The 19,442-nt window shown below is 45.1% G+C and overlaps 1 protein-coding gene and 1 long non-coding RNA gene across 4 annotated transcripts; one reads left to right on the top strand and one right to left on the bottom strand.

The window, feature by feature from the left end:
* Positions 1–2,412: 2,412 nt before the first annotated feature.
* On the bottom strand, positions 2,413–9,056 carry LOC118286438 (cytosolic 5'-nucleotidase 1A). 2 transcript variants are annotated; one of them, XM_035610896.2, is made up of 6 exons: positions 8,424–9,056; positions 7,173–7,340; positions 6,801–6,930; positions 4,939–5,061; positions 4,590–4,774; positions 2,413–4,012 (listed from the first exon to the last, which is right to left on the bottom strand). In XM_035610896.2, exons 1-6 carry the CDS (start codon positions 8,574–8,576, stop codon positions 3,641–3,643), a joined length of 1,131 nt encoding a protein of 376 aa, XP_035466789.1. In that variant the 5' UTR covers positions 8,577–9,056; the 3' UTR covers positions 2,413–3,640. The 2 variants fall into 2 exon arrangements, with proteins under 2 accessions (XP_035466789.1, XP_035466790.1); XM_035610897.2 differs by lacking the exon at positions 8,424–9,056 and adding an exon at positions 7,887–7,913.
* On the top strand, positions 5,343–10,369 carry LOC118286451. 2 transcript variants are annotated; one of them, XR_004785395.2, is made up of 5 exons: positions 5,343–5,720; positions 6,511–6,958; positions 7,166–7,354; positions 8,053–8,178; positions 9,460–10,369. It is a non-coding gene; the product is annotated as an uncharacterized LOC118286451 (long non-coding RNA). The 2 variants fall into 2 exon arrangements; XR_007029758.1 differs by lacking the exon at positions 5,343–5,720 and adding an exon at positions 6,028–6,122.
* Positions 10,370–19,442: the final 9,073 nt, after the last annotated feature.

The following is a 19,442-nucleotide window of genomic DNA, read 5'->3' as shown; positions in this document are numbered from 1 at the left end:
ATTTGTGTACAATTACTTTGCTTACTGTACACAAGTGCTAGAGCCACCAACCTGCAGGGCTAAAACATTTTATTTTCTCTTTGCACTGATTTACTAAAGATCGAAAATTTGCCCTGTCTGCAGTCACAACTAAACCAGTTTATCATTTCTTGAGTATTTCTGATTTGTTTGTTTGTGTTATTAACAGGAAAGGTTTTCAATTTTAATTTAGTCAGACTGACTGACTACAATAAAATCTTTCTTCTCTCATCATGTCTGTTCTACCTAATGATTCTGTCGGCCCCCTGGTGGACAACTAAGAGAAGTTCTCTGTACATCTCCGCAGCTTAGCCCAATGTGGTTTCCTAAAATAAGGCATTGGATGCTCGTCAGCTGATTTATAGTCAGTGTGGCACTTTATCCTCTTGTACGCACATGCATGTTTTGTGTGGGTGCCCCATTAACACTTATTGGTTTTGTAATAACCAGTGCCAGTGACTTAACTTGAGTGTAAACAGACCGATGAAAATATGAAGGAGTTGAGGGAATGGGGACAGCCGTGTGTGTGTGTGTGTGTGTGTGTGTGTGTGTGTGTGTGTGTGTGTGTGTGTGTGTGTGTGTGTGTGTGTGTGTGAAGTCATGTGGGTAAGAGCAAAAATATCTATATTTTCTTTAAATCATCCAGAGCACACATACATTAGTACACACATCCATATGCTACAACTAAAATAAAGGCACACTTGATGTGAACCATTAGACCATGATGATCGATTGATTGTATTAATGTTAAGGTTGTCTTATTTAAGTTAGTTTGAGAACATTCAAACAAGCTTTAATCCGTGATACTGTAGTAGGTATGGTTTTCTGTTATAGTGCGAAAATTAAAATCGGAGCTATAAATAACGACAGGCATACAAAATATAGAACGACAATCTTCATGAAACGAGGAGGAGGGTTACAAACAAAGGAGGACAGGCCACATACTACGACACCACAAGGCCTCTATTAATTTGGGAAAACAACAACACAATCACTCATATTGAACTATCAATGCTTTATACATTAAGCACAGAGCAGAGAAAGAGAAACTCCCCAGCCTGGTATCCTAAGTATGAATATTATATATCCACCCAGTGTGTGCTGTGTACAAAGAGCACAGTGCAGACAACCAGCAGCACAACATAGTGTACTTGAGCCACAGAGAAGGGGAATCCAACCAAAAATGCGAATGACAAGGAACATTATTTATATTTTCTATCACCATTTTGTTTAACCTGCTCACCGTTTAGATGAAGCAGATGACGCTGCTGGCTGAAAAAGAAAGTAGACGTGGAACAATTACTTGTGCTTTGGAGCTGGAAGAGCAACTCCCCAACCTGCCATTTTATTTGACTCCCAGGGACGTCTCCACCCTAAATACTGGACACATCAGGCCTAGTGGTTCTCTGTAAAACGAATGCTAGATGGTGAGCATGGTGCACATTATGCCTGTTAATACGCTGACATTTCTCTCGCAGCACTATTGAGCCCAAGCACATCGACACCTTCGTCTCGTTGGATTGCAGTGGAAATTAGTTGAGACTGCTATGAGAAGGAGTAAACTCAATCTTCTGTGAATCTTCAGTAGGTTGCGGTTCGGTGACAAACAGTCGATAGCCTCCATCCTTAGGCGGCGTCTGCAGCTGCACCTGCAGTGGCACTGTGTCCTTTATACACAGGACGATAGAAGAATTTCATTAGATAATTTAGACAAACATCAAAGACAATGGTGGACAATAACTTCATCCTAATATTGAACCTCACTTCTTTACCTCAAACACTTTTAGTTAAACTACCCTCAAACAGCATCAGGGGAGGCTCAGGAACTGGAGGTTGTTGAGGAATTTTCGTCTACCCTCCCTGAGAAACTGTTAGGACGAGTCTTCTCGGGCACCAAGCAAGGTCATCTCATCTATGGCAAGCCTAAACAATCATTGAGCAGCTGAAGTCTCACTCGAGATGTCATAGTCGCGGGGAGATGACGACATTACTCTAAACTAAATACACTACGGCAGACTATCTTGGGACGCCGAACACTGTGAACTTGTTGATCTGTGTAGCGAACCGGAAGTTTCCTCAATATTGAGCTCTTATAATAAATACTTCTGCTCTAAGACATCCACGGTTTCCGTCTTCCTGAATCAGCATCCACTCCATCAATTATTCCATTTTAGCTGAGTGTGGCGAACAGGACTCTAAATTAAGTGAAAATACGTATCACATTAGATATTAAAAGGAGATCATGCACAATAACCTAAACATGTGATTTGGTTGGAGAGATGGTTCTGATACAGTAGTTTTAGATAAATCTTACATATACACATATATATCTACAATCCAATTAATAATAACCAGTTTGCTTTTTTACGTTGGGGGGAAAAGACAAGAAACTACTTTTTGAAGACAGACATTTTTTCTTTAATCTTGAAAGAGAGAAACCCGATTGCATAAATCCACAGTTCTCATTAGGCCCAGATTTCACAAGTTTGGCCTCTTTCAATAACCACTTTGCTTCACACTCAGTGAGCATAGTAGAGCAACAACAACAACGAACTTCATGACAACAATAAGACAGACAGGCAGACAACAGCAAAGGAGACACTGAACTTCGGGCACTTTAGGGACAAGTAGCAGAATTAAAAATGCCACATTGCAAATGACAATAAAAACTATATATGTTAAAACAGTACTTTCTTGAACAAGAACAAATAAAATTTAAATGTAAAATGAAATATTCCAGTTTTACCAATATTCTCAATCTGCAATCTTGAAATACATTCATATACACGGATCAAACAGCCACATCTTCAACATATATTTACTAGCAACGTGCACTGCTGAAAAAAACAAAACAGAAAAATAGAAAAAGGCACCAATTTTATAAACTTTTAAACACCCAGACGAGCAGTAAAGAGATAAAACTGTAGAAATCCAAGCGGAGTTTCTGCATAAAACGACTGATTGCATGTCGTCAGTGCAACTGTCCAGGCCGCATTCAGACTCGCTCCTTATCAAAAATAGTTGATGATGCCTCAGAAACCTGGCATCTTAAGAAAAAATATTTAGAATTATTAGATTTTCTTTTAACTGTCTATTTGGTTCATTTTACTGATACTTTATTTCAATATCTTTTGTCTTTCAAATGATTATACTTTGTGTGGGTCAAAATACTTTGAGCAATCTTTATGAAGGATTTTCATTTGCAACTACTGCCTTTATTAATATCATAATAAATCATTTATAGAGCAGTTAATAAAAACAAATGTTGCATTATCCGGTTGTGAATAATCCATTTGGCTGATATTTATCCCTTGTCCTTTAGTAATAGCGTTGCCTTTAAGGTTGATCTGCTCTCCCTTAATAATAGCACAATAAAGCTTGATTCCTCGTTAGCAGTTATTACTTAACAACCAATGGATGAAATAGTCCTCTGAACGGATTACATCATTATAAATTATAGATGCAAAAGAAATAATTAATGTGATAATATGATATTATCACGTAATATACTGGTCATATTGAACCCCCAGGGTTTCCTTAAATTTTCAACCTATTGTCAGGACATTAAGACCAAAATGAAATGTCCCTTGAGTCCATCTCCTTCTGCGCCGTGATGTCCAGGCTACTTCGGTGCTGAAGAAGTCTCCTCGTTCATTGTTCCTTTCTTGGTAACTCTCTGAGCGATCCCATACGGCACGTGGCACGCTACTGTGCCCATTTCTGCTGCCCCCTCCACATGAAACATCTGGTCGTCAAAGAAAATGTGTGGCCTGATCTTCTCCAGCATGGGGCCCTTGGGTGCCCCTGCCAGGAAGAGGGCCTCATCGATCTCCAGACCCCATGAGCGCAGGGTTTTTAGGGCTCTGGTACCAGAACTGGCTGCGCTGCGAGCCGTCACCAGGTAGGTCCGGATGGGGCAGTCCATGCGCTGGCCTTTGTCATAAAACTTCTTCTGCAGTTTTCCTAAAGCCTCCAGGAAGCCCTTCAGTGGCCCCTGCAGAAAGATGGAAGGATGAAGGACAGTAAATCTACAGTTTCCTTTGGGTATGCTTTCTGCATATGCCATTTATTGCATGTTCAAATCACTGTCTTTTTTAGAATGTAGAAGAAGCTGTTTTCTACCAGCTGTTTTTTTTACTTTCATGGTGTCGACCATCATTCCTATGAATTTAATAATAATTTAATTACCAGGTTTGTTACAGAAATTTGGAAATGAGGTGACATCAAAAGAGTCTGTCAAAAGTCACAGAGGCAAGAAATAGGCAGACGCTCAATTCAAGGTTATTTGTTAAAATTGGGACATTGACAGTTATTTTTCTGCTTTGGACAGGAGCCAGGCTGCTGGCATTGAATTAGCCATGATGCTAATGCTGCAGGCTGCAGCCAGAAAACGGCTCAGAGTAAAAAGTACCTTACCAGCGTCTTTACGACCGTGACTAAACAATAATAACCACCTAGAATCGCTATAAGGGCACCAAAGTTATCTGTTGCCTCTTTGATTAGGGATGAATAATGGATGACATTTCAGATGCATTAGCAGTGTGTTCATGGTCTCTAAGTGTGTACTGTACATGGTCCAGAGGCTTGTTCTCGTGGGCCTTTTCGTGCTCGAAGAACTTGTCCAGGCCGTGGGCCTTGTAAATGCGCTCCGACTCGTCAGAGAAGAGGACGGCATCGCCGTCGAAGGCGACGCGCAGCTGAGTCTCCGACACTTCCTTCATCTTCTCCTGGGTGAACATGGTGGCCGCTGCTATACCTGCATCACGCACAGCGTCTCACACACAGGGGCACAAGCTTTGTACGGTACATTTACATCTTATCTGTTGAAATCATTGCTGAAAAATCGGGAGCAACGACTAACTCTTGGCTTTTTATTATTTCAGCTTTTCTGTATAGCAGCTTCTCTCCCATTGTACTGACCTTCCCCCAAGGCTTCTCGAACCTTGACTGGGTCGGCGGACAGGTAAAGGTTGGTGTGGTAGGCCTTCAAGTAGCCGATGGGACTGTTTCCCCCAGTCATACAGAAGCGCTCGATGAACAACCCTGCAGAGATAAGGAATCAAAAGTTAAAGATGAAAAAAGATTGTGAGTATGTTTATATGAATTACTCATGGTGCTTATGGTCTTCATTTTACAATTTGTCATCCCCTCAATGTCACCTTGCCTGTATAAAAATTGCGAGGGACTTCACCGATATCAAGGTAAAATGTTGTCAGAAAATCTCGGGCTGTGCAGATTTTTCCGCTCGGTTCGATTACATCAGAGGGCACAGGGGGAGGAAGAGCTGAGCCCCCGCGAGGAACCGAGGCCACAGTTCCCCGACTCCCACCTCTTGTTCCTGGGGGACTTACTGTGGTGTGAGGACCATGACTTGAGATTCAACCATAACCACTGGCAGCCCCCGCTCAGCCACAGGGATGAGAGCGGCCCCTTCAACTGACACGCAGGGCTTCGCAAAGGAAATAAAATTCAAAGTAGAACAGGACGACAGATTCTCAGATTACTGCCGGTTCCTTTCTCTTCCCTTTTTCCTCTTTGACTTTGTCTTTCTGTTTCTCCCTCTCTGAGTATAGACTCCATGTGCACACAGAGAATCTACAGAGACTCCAGCCCACCCTCGGCCTGTGCTACATGGACCTGTGGTAGATGTTGTGCTTGTCAGGAGATCACCCAATTACAAACCCACGCTCTTTTGCAACAAGGTAAAAATGATGGTTGAGGCTGAATTTCACTCGTCTGCAACCTGTCCAGACATGCATGTTTTTACACTGTTATGTGTGCACATACTGCATGCTTACATCTCTTTTAGTTGACAGGCCTGCTATTGATTAAATTAGTGACACTAGAGATTTCCCAAACGAACCTGCATCCACAGTTAACTGATCATCCAGCATGAGAGAAACTGAACCATTCAGTGGCTTTGGTGACGGCTTGAAATCAGCAAATAGTAGCTTAATTCCTTCAAATGTGTTATTGTGTCTCTTCGTTTCACTTCCCTAAAGCTCTTAGCTCCAAGCCCATTTGTGGCCTACATACAAAGAGGAAATTCTGCTCTTGTTGGGGACTATTTTGTAGCGACGGATTGATAGACTTTTGATTCTCCGGTGAGTTACAGCAACAGGGTAATGCATGTGTTTCTGATCCATAATACATTACCCTGCAATATCATTGTTGTAAAGCAACATGTCGCCCATGTAAGGGTGTAGCTGGCTCGTGTGTTTTTAATTTGATTTCCCTTTTGAATTGTTTTCATTTATTGACGAGGTTCGTTTAGGTTTCTTTTGAAATTCCTTTAAGTTATGCTTTTCAGAGGGATATGAGTTGTAATTAATGGCTTCATACATTATATTTAAAAAATCATATTTGGATGTGGTAAAATGTTCGCTTGCAGTTTATTTCAGAGATTGCATTGGTCTCTTATTGGGCTTTCTCTGTGAATTGACCTTGCTCATGTTTGATTACCTGACCTGAAATGTAGTCATGTGATTGCAGGTGGAAACGTAACGGGGACGGTTTAAAAGTCATCAGTAATAAAGGGAAGTATAGTTTCTGTCTACTTAAAAAACCCATCTGGTCTTCAGATATAAATATATAAATAATTGGACCATTTGAGAAATATGCTATGAACTTTCTTTTCAGGTGCCATGTGAGAAGATTGAAACCACTCTCATGGCCGTACAGTAAATATGATGCAAGATCAAGTGATGCTACACCAGGCAAAATGAAATATTTTACAAGTACGCATTAATACAACGTTTTGCACCTATATTGCAGTAACTCACGGTGATGATTGATGGTATTGATGAGTCTTAAGCCGACGTTTGCGTGGTTGTTGGTCATGAGCACAACATCAAAGAGCTCCTCGCTGTCAGGGTAAAGCTCCCTCAGCCGAGTGTTCACAGCCTCCAGAGCCTGGGAACACAACCAAGCACAGATTTGGGTATGTGAAGAAAAAGATCATGGTGTTTCTCTGCAGTGTGGATTGAAAGTGTGTTTGTGTGGGCTGGTGTTTCATGCTTGTTAGTCATCCACCGCCTCCAGAGACACGACCCAACACTGACACCAAGCGTTTCATATAGTGGGTATGTGTGTGTGTGTGTGTGTGTGTGTGTGTGTGTGTGTGTCTCCCACTCTCTCCCCACACAAGCTCTGACCTTGATAAAGGAGAAGGCAGGTCCCGCGCTGAAAGGCTCAGTTTCGTGCTCCACCTGATGCTTGATGTAATCCTCCATGCCTTGGTGCTCGTAGATCTGCTGCTCCTTCTCCATGTTGAAGAGGACTCGAGACGACACGGCGATGGTGATGGCATTCTCCGGCTTGGGCTGGAGGATGAGAGGTTCAAAAAAACGTTTCATATTCATGCAGCTTTGCCTTGTTCTTCAAAAACACAGAGGGTCGACTTTGACTTATAGAATTAGAATATAGAATTAGAGGGGCTGATGTTTTGGAATCAGGTTCAGCGTTATAACTTTCCAGCCTCCACGGAGACAGGTCACTATTCATACGCTGGACAGCAGCATGACAATGCTGAGAAAACTTTTGCTCGGTTGCAGACTCTGGCAGTTCTCTTTAGACAGGAATAATGGAATAGCGGCTTTAATGCCAATGCCAGACATGCTAAGAACTGTGTGATCTGAAGGGAAGTGACAGCGTGATATGAAATACTTTCCAGTGGAAGACAAAGTGCAGGCCCACATACCAAAATGCCTGACACTTGTTAACTCTTGGGAGGCTTTGGCAGCAAACCGTAGTTAGTTTTTAACGGTCAATGAATTGGCTGAACTCAAAAGTAAGATTTAGGAAAAACAAAAACTGGGCACATATATCAACTTAACCTTAATTTTACCACATATTTTTGTCAGACTTACAATCCCCTGCATCCTGCAAGTGTCTGAAGTTGTAGTTGTTGTGTCCGTTCCTTAATTTTGACTCACCCTCTCTCTAGGTAAGAAAATCCAAATGAGGCCGTAGCGATAACATTTACTGAGAATTATCCACCTGATCGGAAATAAGACCCCGGTATTTGTTTCACAGTTTCCAACGGACACAAAGACGCCTTGCCGAGCCCCTGTATCTCTCTCCACAACGCAGCAAGCTGGAGGCTTCAAATGATGCAGCGCTCACTCGCAAACCTGGAGACGGCCCCTTTGTGCTGTTCAGGTCAGTGCATCTGTCTTCTCTCATCTGTCACTCATCATGTGACTCGGGAGGAGAACAAGTCTTGGCTTGAACTAGCAAAACTAAAAGTAAGAGCAACATAATTCGGCCATAAATTGATTCCCCTTGTAATACATGTGGTGTGCCTCGTCTTTTGCTGTCACCAACCCTTGAAAGACATTGGAAACTCACAGGAACTATACGTGTAAATGGATGCTGTGTGAGGAAAAGGCTGCAGGGAGACTCACTGGTTTAGGTTTCCTGGTGGGAGTGGAGGGCTTCAGAACCACCCGAGCATTGTCCCAGGGGGCTCGACCGCTGCTGCTGCTGTTGGTGCTGCTGCCATTTCTGGTCAGATCCTGTCCACTGACGGTCAGAGTTTGACTGTTGTTGAGACTCATCTTACCTCCCTCAGCTCACCTCTCTCTCCGCACCCCACTGAGTCCCAGTGTGTCCCCCTGATGGCTCTCTCCTCTCCCCTCTCTCTCTCTCTCTCTGGCTGGCAGGAGTTCCCAACAAAGTCCTTACTCACTCTTGCGCATTCACAATTTGAATCCAGTCCCGGTGCACCCAGGAAATGAATCCATCAATCTGTGCGCAGCTGCAGAGCGAAAGGGCTCTATAAAAAGCAAAAGGCAGAGCAGGAGTGAGACGCTGCAGAGTAAAAGAGGGATGGAGAGCGATTCAAGGAAAAACGCTGAAGTCAGGCTGCTCCTCTTCTCTCTGGCATCACCGGTGTTACTGTACATTTCTTGCTCAGCTCCTCTGTTCCTTCTCCCTCACATACACACTATTGACTTCAAGCCATTTGCATCCTGCCCCCTTTTTCCCCCTCGTTTTAACCCTTTCAGCGTCTGGTCCCCTGGAGCAGCAGCAGAGCATGTTATTTAATGCATGTGACAGCCAGTTGTTGCACCCTATTGGACGGAGCAGGCCAGCGTGTCAGAGCACGGCTGTGTCATGATGCTTGAAATGTATTCTTCAGTTCACAGAGAGGTGGAGCTTGATATTATTTCAACAAAAAAAAGAAAGGCTGTTTTTGTCATACAGTGCTTTAATAGATCACTTAAAGTGAAGAGGATATTACTTATTTTGTTTCAGATGTGGTTATTATTTAGAAATATTATCCCACTTGCTTTTAACTACCTGCCATGCACTACGTTACGTGTTCCTGCTCAGCAGTGTGGGAAATGAAGTCCGTCCTGGGCCATTTGCTTCCCCTTGCGCATCTAATGATAATTTCTTCTTGCCTCTTCATCTGGTAAAAAAAAACAACCCCTGCAGGATCTTGGCATGGATTGAAATAAGAAGCAGCAGTCCCAGTTGCCAGGCAACGGCCGGGGAGTCAGAGGGGCTGGGACACCCGCATCCATTATCTGATTGGCTGTGGGGACACCAGACTGCATATGCCCTCCAAATATGGCATCGATCAGTGACACACACACAGGTGATGCAGGGGGCGAGATGAAGGTGTGCGTTCTGCTTTGAAGAGCATGAACGCATTATTAACGACATTAGCTGTGCTTTTGTGGCAACTAGCAGGCGATTTGTCAGCCACAGATGGTTTCTGGGAAAACGATGCTGAGCGAGACGTCTTGGCAGGCACTCGAGGAAATAGAGGGATAATAGAGACACAGTCTGACGGGAAACATGCTGGACACGACTGCGTCCACTACAACCGTCATCTGTATTTATCCGTCAGTATTACAGAGGTAGCAAATATCAGACAAGGTTATATACAGTATGTCAAAAAAGAATTTAAAAGAGATCTTTTTTTCAAAAGATCTCAATTTATATTGTTGCCTCCTATACATTCAAGACACTCTGATCTCAACTGTGTCAACATATAAACCCACAGGGGTTCAAGTAAAACTATATCTATCCAATATTTCCGGAAGCCAGCACACATGAAACATCACAAAGTGCCACACTGCGCCAAATTTAACTGATAGAATATGATCTCTGGCTGTAACCAAACACTCCCCTGCATGCTCCCCAGAGACCAGACACAAAGATATTGTATTGATTAACTGAGGACAGCTGAGGGATTGTGTGCATTTATTGTCTGGGACCTAATGAACTGTAAAAGCATACAACCTTTTTCTTTCTAAGTATTTATTTTGTGTTTAGATGAGCCATCAATAATGTTGGGTGCAGGACATTTTTGGACACATTTGAGTAAATAAAATAAAAAAAAACTCTTCCTGTTTGAGGTGCTACATTATTTAGAGCTTCTTGGTGGTGTGCTGGCATTGAAGGCTGTTGACCGGTCATTTGTTGCATTTCATGCTCCTAGCCACTAGAGCGTAGTAAAGGATAGGCGAACCTCCCAGCTGTTCAGGGCGCTCTTGAATGCCTCACTGCCTCCTTCATTCTTTGGGGCCTCATAGACAAAGAGGATATGAAAGAGATTCTCTGCGTACAGAGGAAGTTGATCTGAAGAACCTGAATATTTCGAATCCTTGATTACTTTAACTTTGGAAGTGTAGCTTTCCTGTCCACAGGAACGTTCACTGTCTGTGGTGATTACTATGTGCTATTATGACCTTTGGTTTTAGTGGATATAAAAGAAAAGTTAATGGAATTCGAAAATATAAAGCTTATCGTTGCATAGAAATACATTTCCTCTCTAAGAAGAGCCTATTGAGCAGTAAAAACAGGACAAACCCATATTAATTAGAAAGTATTTTGATAGGTTTTAGTGGATATGAGTATGAAATAAAGACTTCACATCCTGCTGTATCTCAACCATGTATGTGGCAGCCTTTGGGTTCCAGTCTGCAGCTCTGAGGGGGTTATCAGAGCTCCATTATCAGGACATGGAGACAGTTGGGCCGCACCCACTGAGCTGATTTGAATAACGCCAGGCATTTGGCGCGAGGCTCAGAGGAGCCAGCCTTTCTTCATACCGGCTGTGACACCACTCCCCTCCCCTCCCCTCCCTGTTGTACCCTGGAGTGGCGGGAAATGCTAGAGAGAAAGAGACACGGTGATAGAGTGAAAGAGGGAGAGAGGCACTGTGTTTGCTGGACGCGAGGAGCTGTTGTGTGCCTACTCTGTACCTGCGGTTGCCCTGGAAACGTGTCTGACGTGAGATGTACCTCGGAAAAATAGGGGGACGGGGAGAAAAGAGATCAGGAAGAAGAAAGCAACAGCGCCCCTGCCCCCTGTTTTGGCGCGAGACGAATAGGGAGATAATGCTCTCTCAGTGGTAGACTGTGGGAGGAGACAAAAGCAGGCATGTGTGGAGCGGGCCAGAACAAAGAGAGGGTAACAGCCTGGACTACCCCCTCTACCCCCTTATCAGGCCCCACCCCCCCCCACACAAACACGGCCTAAGGGCTTGAGGCAAGGCAGATGACTATTATAACCTTAATCAGTCCTTCAAAGCAACCACTCTGGCATGTTTGCTACCACCAGCTTCTTTGTTCTTGTTGGGCCTCCGCTTGGTTTTGGCAAGATTTCTTCCTCTTTCCCACGCATAAAACTCACAGACAAACACACGCCGACGTATCACACACATCTATCAGCCTTTCTTCCTTTTCTGGCTGAGTTAAGGGCTGGCGGTCGTTCACCTCCGAGCTAAAGGACGCGCATGAAGGTCGTTCGCTGGAGTCAGATCCCAGACCCATTAACAGCATCCACACTGCACTCAAGTGACATAATTGGATTTGTTGTTATTGGCTTTCAGAGAGGCCAACAGTCTGCAGGCAACCCATCCCATCCCCTAAATCTGCAGTGTAAGTGAGTTTGAGGGGTGGCAGCTGACTGAGCACAAGCATCGTTCCGTTGTGCGAAAATTCACCCCGTCAGAGAGCAGAGCGGCGGCTCCTCTCACTTCCTGCCTCCAGTGGGCTCAACGCAAAAACAGGAAGCCTGTGCTGCCCATGTGTTTCCTAGACCTCACAACAGCCTCTCTCTCTCGAACTCTCAGTTCCACACAACACACAGGCCTACAGTAGGGAAGAGGAAAGCAGGGCACTGATTATTACATAAGCTCCACAGTGGTGGTCACTCAGGTCCTGGTGACAACAGCAGTCACATTCAGATGTGGGGCTGAAAAGAAGGAATTGTTACAATGCAGGAGGAACAGAGGCATCTATACACTATACATCCTCCATCTGATAACTGATAGTCTGATAACACACACTGTGTGTGTGTGTGTGTGTGTGTGTGTGTGTGTGTGTGTGTGTGTGTGTGTGTGTGTGTGTGTGTGTGTGTGTGTGTGTGTGTGTGTGTCTGTGTGTGTGTATCTGCAATTTAGCATTTCAATGTAAATGGGTGCAAATACACTCTCACACTCCAGTAATTGGTCAATAAATTGGCGTTTGATGTGTGTGTGTGTGTGTGCGTCTGGTGTGTGTGTGTGTGCGTGTGTGTGTGTGTGTGTGCGTGTGTGTGTGTGTGTGTGTGTGTGTGTGTGTGTGTGTGTGTGGTGGGGGGTGCTGATTAGCGAAGGCCTGACCGATGGAGAGACAGAGTAGGGGGTTACAATGGTGGTGGTAGGCAACAGCTAACTAAGGTCTGCAGGGGGTTAAAGGGGATAAGGGGGAGGGGTAAAGCTCCTCTCTGAGTAGCTTTAGGGCAGGGGGGGTTGGTGGTGACGGCACTCAATGGGGCCAGATTCAAAAGATGCAGCAAGTGTCCCACCAACTTCAACTGGAGCAACCTTACACCACGGAGGCGAACAATGGAACATCTGCTGGCTGACAAAGCTGGCAGCTCCCTGAGCGATCACAAGTGGCATCGGGTTTAAACTGCTACACTGTGGACAAAACCCCCAACAGTAGCAACAAGTTTGAACATATATGTGAGATCAAAGATACTTGGCATCTGATCGGGCTATATCACTTTATTTTGAAAGCACATGAAACGTCTTTAAATGTGCTTTCAAATGCAGGGGAGGCCGAGTCAGTTTGAGAGCCGTTTGGGAATATGTCAAATTCGATGTCAGATATCCTGGTTTTTGGAGAGTCCGAGTTATATGTGAGTGTATAAACACTATATCCGGGTTTAGAATACCCTAATCGGCCCTTTTGCCAATTTTTCTAAACTATAATATCACAATTTATAGGTACTCTTAAAGTATAAGAGACATCGAGGATTTTTATTCCTGGCTGTGACACTGATTACGTTAAAACTTCATTACTTGAGCTCTTTGGGAGGCCAGTGCAACAAGCTGTAAACCCAACGTTGACCTATTATCAGATAATACCCACTGTGACTTCAGCACTGTCATGGTCTCCGCCAACTCCTAAGGAAAACATTTACTGTAGCTTTTTTTAGACATGAATGCCGGAAATTCTGGACTTTTTTAAAAAGAGCTGCCTGCTGCGGCGACTGAAAACAATACTGATGAGTGTGAATAAAATAAAACAGCAAAGTTGAACAGCGACCCGAGAGACGCTACAATGCCTCATAGAGCTGAGGGGAACCAGGGAGTCCTGTGTTCATTTTTTCTCAGGTGTGTTCATCCCTTCAAGGAATTCATTTCATATCACAAATTCAATTGGTCAATTGTTTATATAAAAACATTGTACAGAGTAGACTTTTATGACCTGCCCCTCTTGTCTTCTGTTACAAATTGCTGAAGAAGCAAAACCCAGTAGAGCAATTAGTTCAGAAAGTCCAGAAACCAAAGGGGGTTCATCGCAACCTTTTAACGGGACCCCGACTGGACAGTGCCTGATTTGAAGACTTGTCTGCACCGAGCCAGATAATCAGAAACTGGAGAAAGGGATACTAATAACTATAGGGATCACACTCATATCCCCAGAATGATTTGGTTTTTTTTAAATATACAAAAACTGGATTTGTGTTCATACTTAACGGGGATACAGTTAACTTCAATGAGTCACTTACAAGCCGCCTCACCGTCTCCCGCCCTCTCTGTCCCTGTGCGTGTTGGTTGATGGGGGGGGGGTTAGGGTTGTCGGGGGCGTTGCCAGGGTGAGGGCAACACAGCAGTTGTCACTGTTGAGCCGCCCCCCCTTCACCTTCTGCTTATCCATTAACCAGCACCATGGTTACATCACCACAGCTAAAAGTCCCTTACACATCTCCAGGGGCCAAAGAGACAGGTTACTCATGTGTGTCTCCGTATGTGTCTGAATTCAAAATACGTGTATCTGTTTTGTGTGTGTTTGTGTGTCTCCCATTCAATCTCCCTGCTGTATCATCATCCTCTCATGTACGGTGCTGGCTGTGCGTTTGTTTGTTTACCCTGTGACTGTGGGACCGTCCGTCTTCGGCGCGATTATGTCATACAGCGCGCTCAGGTCAGGGAGTTTAGCGTGAGCCACTGACAGCTCACGCAGTGAGATGGTTTGAGGACCTTTTGATGGGTTCATTATAATCGGAGCTGTGGTGTGTCTGGGCCCAGATGGCAGTGGTGTTTACACTAACAGGATTAGGATTAGCTCCAGATTAGACAGGCAAGTTGAAAGGCCTGCTCTGCTGACACGACACGGCCGCCTGGCCCCATGATAACCCTCCCGAACATATCTCGGATACTACTGACCTACGGCCGGCCAAAGAGCTGCCGGGCCATCGCGGGTGATGAAGGTGCTCGTGGAAACGGGCAAGGCAAAAAAAGTAAAACCTCCTTTGCGCTGTGCCGGACAACGGGTGCGGCACAGCAACTCATGATGCCTCGTGCGTTTATTTGTTGTTGTATTTAAAGGTTGGACCACTTTGGTGGGCTGAGGTTTAAAGCAAAACACTGTGTTCACACCAGTCAGCTGGGGCCAGATGTATCCAGAGACAGTGGAACATATACAGCCTGTTCCAATTGAATCATCGCCGTTATGTAACACCGGCCTTAGGGCGGGGAGGGTGAGCAAAACGGAGAGGGAGAGAGAGAGACTGAGCTCAGGAGACTGACCTAGATCAGCAAATGGTGGAGATAAGTACCTGCGGGGGGGGGCAGGAGCCATCAGACTGATTCTTTGGGGGGAGTGATCTGAGAAGAGGGGGTGTGGAGAGACAGACCGGGGAACAGGAGAACTGAGGAACAGGGAGTGGAGGAATATGATTTCTCGCATGCCAGCATATTCGTGTGGTTTGGATCCACAGCCTCATTATAATCAGATGGACAGTGGCTGCCACAGTCACGGCTGAGCTCCAGTGACACAACGGGGCTGGAATGTGGGTCAGTAGGCAGAGCGACGGACGACTGTGACCAGGGGAAGTTTCCACAAGTGTTCGTGTGTCTGTGGGTGTGTTGGCCGTGTGCGGCCTCACAAGCAGCTGTGAGTTTCTGCGCCTGTTCCCACTCGTGTTTGCCCCATCTTCCTTGACCGTCAGCCACTTGAAAAATAGAACAACGGGAAGGGTGTGTGTTGAGCGTTGAGCAAGAGAGGGATGACAGTGAGTCCACTTCTCCTCTGTCCAGCTGACTGCGATTCCCCTCCGAGCCTGGAACTGCACAAAAAGCGTTCCGCGCCAACCTGAACCAAGCTTCCTAATGGGAGATTAATCAATTCCAGCGCGGCTCATTCTCACACGGCAGATCATAAGGTTATCCTAAGATAAGCCTGTTACTCTTCCGCCCGTATTATATGTCCTGTATTCCCCCACATGTGGGTTGGGGATAAGCAGCCAGTTCAACCATGCTCTTAGAATCACAAACCAGTGCAGTGTGTTTATGGTCCGTTTCCTCCTCTGCCCCTCTGTGCAAACATCCAATGTACACACGCCATACAGACCAGGCCAGTCAGAACACAACCGGTTAACATGGTGGAAATATTGCTTAATGCGCCCCTGTGTGTGTGTGTGTGTGTGTGTGTTTGTGTGTTCTCTCTGTCAAAGTGCAGAGGTAGGAGGTTCATCACAGTCACAGCTCTGGGATGTTCACACTTGCGAAAGTTTGTTCTCCCTCTCTGACCAGGAATCCAGACACACTTTATGAGTTGCTCAATTCACAGCCCATGGAGTTATGGCTGCAGCTGTCACGCTGAGACTTTTGAAGCTGCAGATTTGCTCCAGTTCGGCCTCGGCGGCTGTTTATCAGCAAGAAATGCCAGAGCGGCAAGTGTGACAGGTAGCGTCTCCTGCTCGTCTGCTTTTGTGTTTCGGGATTGAGCAACTGTGCTGAGGTGGTGTGCCGCCAGGGATGGGACGTGCACAAACACTCTGAATACACTCACTCTTCTGGAACACACTTGTTGATTTACCACTCATCTATATGTGATGTGTTGATTCCTGGAGGGTTACACACCAGCATACATACACCAGTGTTAAATTACAACAGGTATCACTATTGTTTTAGACCTTCCAGGGAACTTTCCTCTCTCTGGTCTCCCTGCTACTCCTCCGTCAGGCACAATTTGACTTCATCATGCAATTAGCCTATTAATAACACTAGCCAACCATATCAATCAAAGGAAATAGACGCCAATGCTGCATGCGCTATAAAGGTCTCAGTTCTAACTGGTGGGTGCTCTGTAAAGGCCCCCGCGCACCCCTTAGTGTCGGAGTGACAAAGTGTATGGTCTATAAAAATAAAACCAAAGATTTATGAATTTGCTTTTTACATAAAAGATGTGTGTGTGTGTGTGTGTGTGTGTATGTGTGTGTGTGTGTGTGTGTGTGTGTGTGTGTGTGTGTGTGTGTGTGTGTGTGTGTGTGTGTGTGCATGCATGTGTGTGTGTGTGTGTACATATATATAAATCAGAGAGAGGCTCTCTCCACTCAGCCAAATCATCAATTCTCCACCGTCCCACCCTGATTGCACACATCACACACTTCTGTCCGATCACCAGTAAATCTGCCATGTGCTGGTTTTGACCTCGGGTTTATGTCTCATGCTCCGATCCCCACACACACACACACACACACACACACACACACACCAAATACTTAGCGTATGGTACAGCAACCGATTGCGGCAGTTTGGGACTAAAGGGCTCAGTTCGTGGCAGAAAGTGGACAAAGCTCGCAGATGTGAGAGGACAAAGCAGATGTGGCTGCGAGAGGCGACAGCCATGCGTTGCACATCATGCTTGTGAGAGTGTTCACACACGCACTTCACAGAATGTGCTCTGCGTGGGTGTTGCATGAAGTTGAGACCAGAAAATCTGGCCCGGCAAGTTAACCGTCAGAGCTGAACAGAGCATCCCACCGAACAAAGAGATCCTCTTACCTCATTGTTTCCTCCAGGAAAAACCCTGGTTGTTTCGTTTTTTTTCAAGCAGCATAACATTTAACCGTTGTGTGTTCGTGGGGGACATTAGAACAAATTCATCCTATGAGAACGTATTTCTGACTTTGAGTGTGAGTTGAGAGAAGTTGATTTTTTTTTTTTAAAGGGATGATTGTGGTTATTTTGAAAGCCAGCTTGTTTATTGTAGATCCTCACAAAGAGGCGACACCGAGACATATCTCCCCAATATTTTAATTTGCATCCCTAGAAACAAACTGTGGTTTAAGCCCTTTGCATATTGGCGTTGGTTAGTTGCATTGTTTCCGAAAAGGACCGATCAACCTCAATAACTCTACATCCATCGGGAAGAGTCTGTGAACTTGGACCATATTATTGATTTCCTGCTCGTGCCGCATCACGTCAGGTGAACTCTCGTGGTTGGAAGGCAAGAGGAAGAGTGTTCTGTTCCAAGACCTGATATCTGAGTTTTGCTTTCACTTCCTGATTTAGTTGTACAAACAGACTCTCAGACTCTGAAAATGATGCATTTCTTTTTACTTGACTTGACTTCGTCCCAAGATCGCACATGATTCTTTTACCTTACAGGTTGATTGTGTTGTTCTCAGTTTACCAAGAAAATATGACGACAACCCCCAAAAAAACACCAAGAGCTGCAGAGATTTCCTAATAAAATTCAGCAATGTCATCTATCGGTAGATTGGGGTCATTAAACTCCCCCAACCGAACCTCCTGGGCTGATACAGTAAAGAATATATCCGGCTTCTCCAGAGAACTGTGGCCTCGAGGCTGAAAACGGAGCCCAGGGAGAGAACGCGGGGCAGGCGAGACACCAAACAACCCCAGCAAAAACAAAGGCCAGCGAGGCGCGAGACGGTTGGAGTCTGGGGTGTGCCCGGCTCGTCTGTCAGGCCGTACTTGAAGCAAATTGTTTCTTTGAGCTAATTAAACAAATGGCTGCGGCTCAAGCACCGAGTCATCCTAGACTCGCAGAGCCTCGCCGGTGAGGTCACTGCCAGGGCAGCAGCATCACGCAGACAATCCATACCTGAGAATTTTCCTCATATTCGGCATTTAGTTTAGCTTTATACAGAATTACTTCCACGAAAAGCGCAGACAAAAGCGTGTCCTGCTCAAGTCTGGACTCGTTTGGCTTCTGCGTGGCCAGGTAGGGTCAAAAAGTTGCCTTCTGTCAGTTCAATAAGGCGAATCCAGTGTAAGGATACTTCCCATATTATTATATATAATGAATCTAAGCCTTGCATTAATAATAATAAGAAAACTCAAAGTGCTCTCTGGGGAACTACAGCTGCATGTAAGGGGTCAAAATATCAACGGAATTAGCAAAAGGCAGTTCACGCAACAGATGCAAACCTCCAGAGTGCAGAGATGCAGGTGGTCTCTGAAGAAACCATTGAGAGATTTTCACATTTTCGAATTACAGGCCAATTTAACAGCCAATGGTGTGACTCAGTGCTACTTTCGGACTGCGTACCTGCGTGAAGAGCTGCAACCGAATCCCAGTAGCAGTTCACACAACCTCCAAAACCCGGAGGGGGGACTGTTCTATAGATACCGATTGCATGTTCGTGTGTGTGTGAGTGTAACCTAGTTCAGAGCACATCAGGTGCCGAGCATCATGCAGCAGCCACTGCAGAGGGGAGGATCCACGACCGCATCACACACACACACACACACAAACACACACACGCCCGGTGTTCAAGGGCAAGTCTGAGGGACAAGGTCAGTCTCACCTTCTGTAAACCAGCAGCTGGTGCACAAGACCTGCTCATATATTTCACACAGACCACGGTGGAAAATAAAACAGGTAGACTGTATTTTTTCTTTTAACAATCTGCAGTGATAGTTCGTTGTGTGGAGAGGCACCGCGGCCGCATGTGCTGCAAACACTCATGGACTCATGTCGTGTTGTTTCTTCCCTCTGCCTCAAACATTAGATTCTATACGTTTTCACTTCGGTGTGAGTTTTCTCGGAGTCGACAGAGAAGCTGATAAAAGTTTTGCGGGGCAAATTTTGAAATGATCTCAAATTAAGTTCGACGGCAAAGTGAAAATGTTCTTGAGATCCGTTTGTCTTGGTGGTGTA

This window comes from Scophthalmus maximus, chromosome 15 (assembly GCF_022379125.1).
Source record: "Scophthalmus maximus strain ysfricsl-2021 chromosome 15, ASM2237912v1, whole genome shotgun sequence".
Classification (NCBI taxonomy): Eukaryota; Metazoa; Chordata; class Actinopteri; order Pleuronectiformes; family Scophthalmidae; genus Scophthalmus; species Scophthalmus maximus.
Note: the sequence above shows the minus strand (reverse complement) of the source record. Positions and strands in the feature narration are given on the sequence as shown.

What these genes read in the sequence shown, in the direction of transcription:
- LOC118286438 (XM_035610896.2), bottom strand. Translation starts at nt 8,576, where the DNA reads ATGAGTCTCAACAACAGTCAAACTCTGACCGTCAGTGGACAGGATCTG. An exon ending in CTGCCTTCTCCTTTATCAAG is followed by an intron (nt 6,931 to 7,172) that starts GTCAGAGCTTGT and finishes TTGTGTTCCCAG; the next exon opens with GCTCTGGAGGCTGTGAACAC. An exon ending in CAATACCATCAATCATCACC is followed by an intron (nt 5,062 to 6,800) that starts GTGAGTTACTGC and finishes TTATCTCTGCAG; the next exon opens with GGTTGTTCATCGAGCGCTTC.